General features: G+C 41.0%; 1 protein-coding gene across 1 annotated transcript in view; it reads right to left on the reverse strand.

Moving 5' to 3' along the window:
• LOC306868598 (beta-1,4 N-acetylgalactosaminyltransferase 2-like) overlaps window positions 1-12043 on the reverse strand; it is a gene marked incomplete at its 5' end in the record, with an annotated part of 73484 nt that overhangs the window by 42882 nt on the left and 18559 nt on the right. The window contains 5 exons of the mRNA XM_079414850.1: window positions 10177-10258; window positions 10350-10493; window positions 10630-10811; window positions 10928-11014; window positions 11597-11777. Of these exons, the coding sequence (XP_079270976.1) occupies window positions 10177-10258; window positions 10350-10493; window positions 10630-10811; window positions 10928-11014; window positions 11597-11777 (676 nt within the window). The remainder of the gene's footprint in view (window positions 1-10176; window positions 10259-10349; window positions 10494-10629; window positions 10812-10927; window positions 11015-11596; window positions 11778-12043) is intronic.

The following is a 12043-nucleotide window of genomic DNA, read 5'->3' on the forward strand; positions in this document are numbered from 1 at the left end:
GCCAACACGGCACAAAACAAAACAGAAAAAGGACTGGGATACAAAAACGGCAATGAGGTGCGTGTATCCCAGCCCAGAGCAAACACTCGAAACAGTATTAAACATTTACTAAAACAGAATAACAATATCAAACAACGCAACCAGGCAGAGTGGTGGGAGAAGGGAGACTAAATAGTCCGTGGCAATTGGGAACAGCTGTGGGTGTAATGAGTGGGACAGGTGTGTGTAATGTGACAGGTGTACGTGATGTGGCAGGTGTACGTGATTACGTGAGGTGAGTCCGGGTGGAAGGGAGATGGTGACCTCTGGTGGCGACAGGGAGAAGCGCAGGGCCCGGACTCGTGACAGTTGTAAGCAGAGCAGGAGCCTTCAAAGGCGATGCCGTAGAGGGAGACAGATAGCTCGCAAGCGTCTGTTCAACCCGCGGCATCGCCGCATACCCGCGCTCTTTCAGTTCCCGCGGGAACGAATGGCCGGGACGAAAAGATTTCACCCGCGATCTCGACACATCGGTGAGGAGATCGGGGAAAACGGAAGGCTCCTGTGTAGAAGTAGCTCTCTGGGGCGAGAGAGGCGGCGAAACCTCGTCAACGCTCGTCACATCAACCTCCTCGGAGGACGCAGCGTCAAGCCCTCGTCTCGGGGGAAGAGACCGCTTCCGAACCGAGAGACGGGGCGCCAGATCAGGCGCGGGAGGAGATAGGGACATGCCCGTCTGACTCTCGCCAGCCAGATCAGCCTTTTTCTCTTTTTTTTTTTCTCTCTGCAAGCCCCGCGAGCGCAGCCGCCGCTCTGCCTTTTTTTTCTCTCTGATTTAAAGGCAGAAGCGGCACCGGCTTTATTCATTTTATGCTTGTGCAAACACTGCAGCTTACAAAGCTCATAGTTATATCATATTGGGGTGACAGAGGCGGCGAAACCTCGTGAACGCTCGTCACATATGTTTATGTATGCATATCAACCTCCTCAGAGGAAGAGAGACGAAGCATTGAGCCCTCGTCTCGGGGGAAGAGACAGCTTCTACACGAGAGACGGGGCGCCAGATCTGGCGGATACGGGAGGAGATAAGGACATGCCCGTCTCACACTCGCCAGCCAGATCAGCCGGCGAGCCCCACGAGTGCAGCCGCCGCTCTGCCTCGGCAGCAGCGGGACCGGCACCGCGTGGGGAGCTCGCGAAGGCTCCCTTCTCGAAGAGAGCCCTCCGGGTGCGGAGACCGATTTTGCGTGCTCCACACCCAGGCAGACCACGCAAAAATCGTGTGTGTCCTCGCTCGTGATATAGCGAGGGCAAGGATGCACACACGACTCAAAACGTGGTCTGAAAGCTTCACCCCTGAGCTTGCCCTTGGCTTTGGCATGATACTGAATGCTTTCCACTTAAAACTAGGACAAACAACAGTAAATAAGACTGACACACACAGAGCGCTTCGCTGAATGACAAAAAGCTGAAGCTGGCTCCGCCGCACGTGCCTATATGCTTCCTGGTCGTGACGTCACCCCGCCCGTGACGCCTCGCCCTTGTTTGACTGATTACACATCATATTCAGAGACTGGTCACGCTGAAGGCGTTCCCATATGCGTTTTCGACGCAGCTCGAAGTTCCTGGACGGGAACAATTTATTCTAGCTTCATGCGTTCTTTTTTAAAGACTTGAATGTGGGTAAGTTTCATAAACAAAAAATAAAGAAATAGACAACATTTTAAACAAAAAGCTGAAAAAAGACCATGAATTGGATTCAGAATGATAATCAAAACGTCGATGGAGTCGATCAACATCCCAAAGCTTGACAGTCATTATTATCTCTTCATTGGTCAACATTCTTTCCATAACACAGTTTTGATGCTGTTTTATGTCAGATGATCGTGTTAGATTATATGTCGAAGCATCTGTTGTTTCGGTTTCTTCTTCACATGTGTTTTTTGGAAATTTTGTACAGAAGATGTGTACTAGCACCCCCTACCATATAAAAATGAAAACACGGATTCTAGGAGCACAAGTATAACTACAATATATTTAGACTTTTTCTAAGTATAAGTCAAGTATATACTTAAATGTCATTTTAAGTATATTTCTGAGAAGTACATAAGCCCATTTCTGAGAAGTACATAAAAAGTAAAAGTATACTTTCTTATTTTTGAGTTTAAAAGAAGTATACTAATTTCACACTTGAATAAGCTTCTTTTTCGTAAGGCTTTACATGGCACCATTGTCAACTAAAAACTGAAAACTTATTTTTTTGGTTCAATTACACAACAACGCTGTTTTGAGGGCCTGCAAATGCAAGCTTTTCAAAATGGGTTTCAAAGTGCAAGTTGCTGAAAATGATATTGTTGTAATCTCCATGTAAACAAAAAGCTTATACGAAAACAATGCACTAAAAATTAAAAAAATGTTTGAATAAATGTTGAAAAGTTTTGCGTATAGACGACAATGTTGTCAAAACAATCCCTGTTCACACAGATCTGTGAAAACAACAAAAAAAATGCTGTTTAGCATGCATGCCAGGTCAGTAGTTGGCAATGCAACTTTGTTCGTAGTTCAGATTCGTAGCTCATAACTGTACCCTAAACAGTTGTTGCCAACCATTCTCTAAGGTGACCAGAAGTGCCACTTCCTGGGGACATGTTCTGCCAAGGATTCCTAAATTGCTTAAAATAACCAGGTTTTGGCTATTTGCGCTGCACAAATTGATCTTTGTATGACATCTAAGTACCATGAGAGTGATAGAGAGTAAAGCCGATAGCTCCTTATGCTTTCAAATTGCTCTCGCGGTACTTGGATAATTATTTTAGGCAATTTAGAAATCCTGGGAAGCGCGTGTACCCAGGAAATGGCACATCTGATTACCTTACTTTATAGCAGGGATGTCCAAATTCAGTCCTGGAAGACCACCACTTTCCCTTCAGAGTTTAGTTTCAACTTACATCAACACACCTGCCTGGAAGTTTCTAGTATGCCTATAAGACCTTGATTAGCTGGCTCAGGTGTGTTTATTTGGGGTTGGAGCTAAACTCTACAGGAGCAGGGTTGGACACCCCTGATCCACAGTCTCTACTAATGAGCTGATGAGCTGAAGAAGACACAAAAATGTGCAGTGTTTTAGGGCATACTCCAGGAACATGATTGAGACTAGTTGCAAAAGTTCAGAGGGCTATAAGTGCTCATAGTTGAAAAAACACCCTGTTACTAAAATCACCACAGTGCACAGGTTGTTCTAAGATTATTGTAAATCATTTTGAGGATTTTCTAAATAACAAGAAACAGTAACACTTTAAAATACTGATCCTTTGTTAATGAATAACTACACACGTCACTAATGCACTATTAACATTGTAGTAATTACTATTACCTAACAAGAAACTATGATTATTGATTTAGTAAGTAATAGCGCTCAGTTGAAACTGGTAGTTCACTATTAGCTAATCAATAACTACTATTTTTTATATATCCTGGAGAACTACTAAGAACTACTGTATACAGGTTCATAATTAATGTGAATTATGCATAATGTATAATTAATTCTAAAATGAAGAAGATAGTAACCCACTAGTAATGACTCAAGAATTATCTAATTCTTTTAAAGGAACTACTAACTACTTGGATCAGTATTCTAAAGTGAAAAGCATCATAACTCCCTAATATTGACTGATGTCATTTTAAGCTTTTGAGATATATGTAAGGTTTTGATAGTAATGTCTCAAGTGTAAGTACATCCTTCTGAAGAAACCACTAATTATTTGGATCAGTATTCTAAAGTGAAGATCACAGTAACCCACTAGTAGTGATTTAAGTGTTACCAAATCTAGCAAAATGAATTACTAACCAAAACCTTACAAAAACCTTAAAAGTTTTCAATGACTTGAGTAATCACTAGGGAGTTATCACGATCTTCACTTTAGAATACTGATTCCTTTATAAGGATGTAGTAACACCTGAATAATTACTATCCAATGCTTTACAACACCCTCAAAAGCTTACAGTGATTCCAGTCGTTACTAGGGAGTTATCATGATCTTCACTTTAGAATACTGATCCAAATAATTAGTAATTCCTTCTTAAGAATTTGGTAATATTTGAGTCATTACTAGTGGGTTACCATGACCTTTACTTTAGAATTAATTATTCATTATGTATTATTCATATTAATTATGAACCTGTATACCGTAGTTCTTAGTAGTTCTTAGGGAGGTATGAAAAAAATAATAGTTACTGATTAGCTAATAATGAACTACCACATTCGACTAAGCACTATTTCTTACTAATTCATTAATCAGAGTTTCTTGTTAGTTACTAATAGTTACTAGAGTGCTAATATTGCGTTACTCATGTGTTCTTGTGTAGTTATTCATTAATGATGGAACAGTATTCTAAAGTGTTACCCAAGAAACCAATACAGAGTAAAATAAGTGAATATGAAAAAAAGCCTATGCTTACCGTTGTGCAAGTATGCTTTTCTTGACTTTCAACAAGCCACCTTGTATAAAGTAGATGCTCAGTGCAGTACCAAGAATAATCAGGAAAAATATAAGGAGGCTGTACCTTGAGTACTTCATTATGGGGGATGATCTTCAAGAACCTAAAAACACACATGAATAATAGTAACACTGGAACACTTTGGAACTTTTTAATGACTACTAAACATGCAAAATGAATGTAAGGTAGACTGAGTACATTTGAGACATGTGTACAGTTGAAACACATTAAATAACTTGCGTACACAAGAACCGCAAGCCATGATTTTTGCTCCACACGTGTATCAGTGTTCTCTTTGATCGTGGGAAATCTGAAATGTGTGCGTCTTTCCACTCTGAAGATATTGGCAAAGGTTTTTTTTTTCCAAGGTGAGATTTTCATTTCGCCATTCAAGTTTCAAGATTCAAGATTTGTTTATTTGTCACTGTAACACAGTTCGTAGATTCGGGAAGAAGGAGGCGGGAACCGGCAACCATTTAAAGAATTAAATTTTCACGGACGATTGCCGCACACAAAACACAAAATAAAGTCCAGGCCTGGTCCTCTCTCGTCTTCCACGGTCATCACTCCTCCTTTTATACTTCCGGAGCTCCTCCATGGGACTCGAGACCAGTGAGTGGCGCAGGTGTCGCTCGTTATCATTCACTCCACCAGCCTCGTTCCGCTCCCACGGCTCTCGGCCCCGCCCCACTCAGTCACATACACAATTATACAGAGTTTAAATGTAGGTCAGGTCCGCTCCAAGGACAGTGCAATTATAAAGTATACAAGTATTAAGAAAAAGAAAAGTAGAAAAAAATAAAAGAGTAAAAAAAAATAAAATATACAAAATATAAATATAAATGTGCAGGTCAGTATGTTGTTGACTTAAATAGTAATATAAGGAATGTGCAAAAAGTTGTACAGGGTATTTAAATAGCAGCAATATGAGATAGACAAAATTATGAATAGCTTATTGATATAGTGATGTTAACATGGAGTCAAGTGATGTTATGACACAGAGTTCGAGTTTAGGAGCCTGATGGCCTGGGGGAAGAAGCTCCTCCTAAGTCTCTCAGTTTTTGCCATCAGGCTACGGAAGCGCTTGCCAGATGGAAGCAAAGTGGAATAGATGGTTACCAGGGTGATTAGAGTTCTTGATGGTTTTGACAGCTCTATTTTTGCAACGTTTGAGGTAGATGTCCTGCAGAGAGGGGAGAGCAGACCCTGAGATGCGCTCAGCTAAGCGCACAACTCTCTGTAGTGCTTTGCAGTCCTGATTGGAGCCGTTTCCATACCGCACTGAGTCAATACACATTCTATGGTCCCTGAATAGAAAGTTTTCAGGATTGCTGGTGAGACCCTGAATTTCCTCAGCTGTCGCAGATGGTACAGTCTTTGCCTGGCTTTCTTAACCTGCGTTTGGATGTGTGTAGTCCAAGTCAGGTTCTCGGAGATGTTTACACTGAGGTACTTGAAGCTACTCACCCTCTCCACAGGGGTCCCACTGATCATAAGAGGAGTGTAGGGCCGCTGCTGTCTCTTCCTAAAGTCCACGATCAGCTCTTTAGTTTTGCTCACATTCAGAGAGAGACAGTTGTCCTGGCACCATGATGTGAGTCTCTCTACCTCATCCAAGTATGCAGTCTCATCGTTGTTGGAGATGAGGCCCAGAACCATCATCAGCGAATTTGACAATAGATGTGGAGCTGTGAGAGGACACGCAGTCATGCGTGTAGAGAGAGTAGAGCAGGGGACTCAGGACACAGCCCTGTGGGGCTCCTACATTCAGGGTGATGGAGTTTGAGGTGAACTGGCCAACTTTCACCACTTGAGGTCTGCCGGTGAGGAAGTCTTGAATCCAGTCACAGAGTGGGGGGTTTAGGCCGAGGTCTGTGAGTTTAGAAGCCAGCTTGATGGGGACTATAGTGTTGAAAGCTGAGCTATAGTCAATGAATAGAAGCCTAACATAATTCCCATTGTTGCTGTCCAAGTGTGTGAGGGAAGAGTGGAGGACGTGAGAGATGGCATCGTCCATAGATCTGTTTGGGCGATAGGCAAACTGAAGAGGGTCCAAAGTATCAGGGATGGAGGAGCAAATGTGTTTTTTTACAAGTCTCTCAAAAACCTTCATGACTATAGATGTAAAGGCAACTGGGCGATAGTCATTCAGGCAAGAGGGTTTATTGTTCTTAGGCACAGGGATAATGATGGATTTTTTAAATGAGGTGGGAACCACAGAGGTAGCAAGGGACTCATTAAAGATAGACGTGAACAAACCAGCTGATCGGCGCAGGACCTCAGGACACGGCCAGTTATCCCATCAGGTCCGGCTGTTTTCCTGACGTTCACTTTCTTTAGCGCCCTCCGAACCTCATCCTCTGACACGGTGATTACAGGATTATCGCTGCTCTGCCTGCTGCTTCCTCACGCGCTGGTTGGCAGAGACGCGCTGCCGCCGTTGCAATCGAAGCGGCCGTAGAAGATGTTTAACTTGTCGGCCAGCAATGGATCTGCTCTCACCTCCGCAGAGGATTTGTTTCCAAAGGCACAGATGGTCCTCAGTCCCTGCCACATCCGTCGAGATTCATTGAGCTGGAAATTCATTGAGCTGGAAACTCAATTCTCTCTCTGTATCTGTGTTTAGCGGCTCTTACTGCGCATCGGAGGAGTAGGGTGAAGCTGCAGGCCCAGAGGCCCAACTGCACGCTCAGACCTGCACTCCCAGAACTATCGTTTTTTCAGACAGTGCCACCTGCTGTTTGGATGAACATTTGTTTTGTAGCGGTGTCTGAAAAAACGATAGTTCTGGGAGTGCAGGTCTGAGCGTGCAGGTCTGAGCATGCAGTTGGGCCTCCGGGCCTGCAGCTTCATAATATTGGAGTAATATTGCATCGGCGAGCATAGCACGATGCTTTGTACTCGCTCATATTCCCGGTCAGCATCGGCGAGCATAGCACGATGCTTTGTACTCGCTCATATTCCCGGTCAGAAGAGCCTCATTGCAAGCGGCAGTGCGTGTGTTAACCACAGCACGGATTGTTCTGTCCACCCACGGTTTCTGGTTGGAGAATGTCCTTACAGTTATTGTTTCTGTAGCTTGCTCAGTTAGCGTGATTACAAAGCTCAGTGCTACATCCGTCAACTCGCTGACGTCAGATGAACTCGCCCGGAACATGTCCCAGTCGACGTCATCAAAAGCCGCCTGCAGCATAGCCTCTGAGTGGGAGGACCAGCGCGTCACTACTCTCTGCACCGGGGGATCCTGAACGAGCCTTTTCCATGTCCCTTCCACAATGAATAGCTTATTATTCTTTTATGATTGTTAAACTTAACATATATCATTGCAAACATTACTCTGTGCTCTAAAAATAGACATATTTCATGGCATTGTGCCATGCAAGGTCTTTTCATAATCTAGAGAAACATGCGAGCATGTTAGTGGGGTACGGTTGAGACAGCTCTACCTGGATTGGTCTCCTATTGCTTCACAAGCTGTTTAGTTGTACAGTGTTATGATAATAGGATAAAAGTCACATTAACACATATTATATATATATATATATATATAAAGATATTTGTGATATTTCAACTGTCTATTATTAGTGGACATATTTTCTAAAGGATTACATAGCATTTTAAGAAATATACAAGGGGGTAAAGTGGGAACAGTTGAGACACCCTTTATAGCAGGGTTCCTCAAATCTTTCCCTGGAGGTCCAATCTGCCACAGAGCACCAGTACCAGTAAATTCTAACATTGTGAATATTTTTTAGGTCCCCATGATGAACCTAAAAAAAAATATTCACGTAAGGTTAGAATTTACTGGTATTATTATATACAGAAATATTGAAAATATAAAACCGCAGAAAGTTTCGAGTGATGCATAGGTTTAGGGGTAGGTTTATTGAATATACGGATATTGTTATTTTTACTGTTATGTTTACATTTGTACTGTTTGCCATTTAGTTTCTAGTGTTAAATACTATAAAAGTATTTAACTGAATCTGAATTAAATAAAGCAACAAAATTAATTTATTTTTAAGCTGTAATTATTTAAAACTGTAATTTTGTAATTTATTACATTTGCAATAAATGGTCAGCCAGTTTTAGAGCATTAACAATGGGTGTCTCAACTGTACCATATGCTACCGTTTCAACTGTGCACCATTTGGGTACAGTTGAGACAAAAATGCACCTCATGTTTATGAGCTAATTGTGGAAAATATAAACTACTTAATGGCTATGAGCAATTTATGATATTTTAGTACACAAGCAAAATAAATATAAATGTGAAAAATCACTTCATTTTAGCATCTAGTTTTTGTATAGTGATGAAAAAAGCTGAAAGTGTCTCTGCTGTACTCAGTCTACCCTAATGCTTGTAAAATGAGTTATTCACATTTTTAGGTGACCTAACCTAATGTTAGTGTTACAGGCTTTTAAACAAGTGCAACATGTAAATTTACCTACATCTTGGATGGCCTGGGGGGGGGAGGGGTTACATTTTCTCCAGATTTTTGTGTGAGCTGTTCCTTTAAGCTATATTTTTGTGTCCCTTTAAGCTATATTTTCACATTTATTAGATAAAACAGAGAGAAACATGAAGCAATTGGTGAAGTGAAAAGGAACAGGGAAGAGTAGGAGATTCACACTCCGGTTGTTTGATGCATATATATGTGCAAAATAAACATGACCGCCAAACACACACTTATTATAAATGCGCCAAAGGCCGTGTATTTCTGCAAAAAGTGCATTTTGACAACATTTACTCGCATCACCCGTCACATTACTGCACCGTATTTGAGTGCCGCCCATGAGCTAATATCCCGAACCCTTTTTTAACATGCCAAGCAGCCATTGTTTTTTTTGTTTATTGACCATGGATCTAACCTGATCTGTACTAAAACTGAATAGGCCTAGGTGTTAAGACAACATCTGAGCATGAAAGTCAGCAGTCAAACATTCTGTTTAAGTGCAAACATCTCTTTGTCATCAATAAAAACAGTAGCCACAAAAGTCATCATCGCCGCTTCGCTATCATCATTTACCGTAGACCCAGCCTCTCTTGTACAAATTCATGAATTAGCAAAATGAAAACCACATATGGACAACCGACAAAAGTGAGATGTACTTACAAGTTTTAGAAGAGCAATAAAGTCAAGACTTTTTAAAACCTCCCAATCTTAGCTGCTTTGTCTTTCGAACGTGTTTGAGATATGCGGCTCCTTGTCCAGTTGCCGGAATAGAGCTGATCACTTTACAGTTACACTGCACCACCAAGCTAGAGTTAATGTGTATCATCAGATTTCTTGCACATTAATGTTAGCATAGTGCATTTACAAATTGAAGAAGTGGAAAATCTCCAGAGAGTAATGGGCAAAGGGCAAAGAGTTATGAGTACAGTTGTGGAACATGAACACTGTAATGTTTCTGTTTATTAAAGTGAAGCTGCTTAGAAACAATTGTATAAAGCACTATACAAATAAAAGTGACTTGACCATTATGAGGAGGAAACAGAGTTAAAAAAAAAAACATCAGAGCAATAACAATGGACAAAAATGAGTAAATACTTACCAGAATGACCCACTCTTTTCAGGTATGGGTCAACGCCAACCCTTCTCACTGTATCCGTCCGACCCAAAAAATAATTTACAACTCCATCTGTTAGAATCTAGTCCTCAAAGTTTGGAAGTGGCTGATGAAACCCTTTTTAAACACGTGTTAGGCAGCCGCCTTCCTCTTCATCTCCTTCATACTTAAATTTGAAATAATACTGATCGCCTGATACCGCACCACCAAGCTAGACAGAGTCAAAAAGAGAAAGGATTCTCATTGCCCCAAGCAGTAAGTTTCATAAATGTACTGCATTTTTACAAAAACAAAATTCTTACAATGTCCAGTTCTGGAACCGCTTCCATAATCTCTACAAAGCTCTCAATCAGGGTTCCTTTCAAAAATACAAAGTCATCGTCCACCCACAGGAAATATTTAGTGGTGACTTGTGATATTGCAAGATTCCTCCCTGCAAACCAGCCCTGAAGAAAGCAAATCATCGACAGCAGAGCGGTGAATAAGTAATCAATAGTTAGATATCAGCTAACAGCAGGGCAGAAAATACCAATACACCACTGTAAATATAGAATGCAAATCCAGAATATAAAAAGTTTTTGCCTGTGTAGGGGCCATAATGTAGTGCTCAATGTTTTTTCCAGTAATAGATTCAGGCTTCAGGCTGTCATCCGCAATAATTATCTTTATCTCTGGGTAAAACATCCAGATACTCTTGATGAGGACATTCAGCTCCTTATACCTCAGAAATGTCTTAGTTACTATGGTCACCTGTGAGTTGACATCTGAATTGCAATGGAGAGAAGGTGGATTTCACTAGCAAGTTTTAAAAACTCTACAGACATTAATTTAAGAAGCATCTTTGGTGCCATGAAAACATCCCATGTTTTTGTGGTTTTACCATTTCCTGGGTCATACAGAACAGGAACTGTTTGTCTCCTGATTGTGATGGGAAACGTGACTTCATGGTCCTCAAAAGTGAAATGAACTAAAGAGAACATTTGATATGAAAAATAAATGATTTTATAAATTCTCATCAGATTGTACTGTACACTTTCAAAAATAAAGGTTCTTTACTGGCCATGAAGAACTTTTAATGTCCATGGAACCTTTTCAATGCACAAAAGGTTCTCTCTACTGTAAAACATTTCTTTAGATCATGAAATATTCTTCATATTAAGAAAAATATGGTTCTTTTTAGAACTGTTGGGGAATCTGTTCCAAGGAATCACTGCAAAAACCTTTTGGAATCTATTAAAGGGTTAGTTCACCCAAAAATGCCATAAAAAATTCTGTCATTAATTACTCATCCTCATTTCGTTCCAAACCCGTAAGACCTTCGTTCATCTTCAGAACACAAATTAAGATATATTTGATTAAATCAGAGAGCTTTCTGACCCTGCATAGACAGCAAGGCTCCTACCACGATCAAGGCTTTATTCAACAATTTCTTCTCTTCCGGGACAGTCCTCCTCCATTATCGACATTATCAGTGAGTAATTATTGACAAAGTTTTCATTTTTGAGTGAACTATCCATTTTAAGAGTCTAAGTGCCTCTCCTGTACATACGCAAGTCTGATGTTTTGATGTGGTAGATGGTGCTGGTGTAGGTCACTCTGGAGAGCATATTGTTGAGATGTGTGAGGTTGCTGGATGATGTGGTCAGATTACTTTGACCCTGTCCCTCCACCTGATCTCCATCCAGAACATCCTCCACTGAGAGCACTCCTTTATTCACACTCAAAGACACCTGCAGACATGATTGTGATTAATGCAAATTAAGTGTTCCTGCAAGCAATTTCCAGCAAGGATTTAGGCTTCAGTCAATGCCCTTGCCCACACACCAAGCCTGTAAAAATTGAAACCAAACCAAATCCTTAAAATGATTTGAAAGCAAAGAAAATCCAAGTATTTGAAAGTAAATGAAGTATGAAAAAATTCTAATTTCAACCCACCACCTAGATTAAAAAAAGATTTAGGAGCACCAGGGCCTGTTGTGCCCATTTTCGACCCCTG

The sequence above is a fragment of the Barbus barbus genome (genome assembly GCF_936440315.1).
Source record: "Barbus barbus genome assembly, chromosome: 4".
NCBI lineage: Eukaryota > Metazoa > Chordata > Actinopteri > Cypriniformes > Cyprinidae > Barbus > Barbus barbus.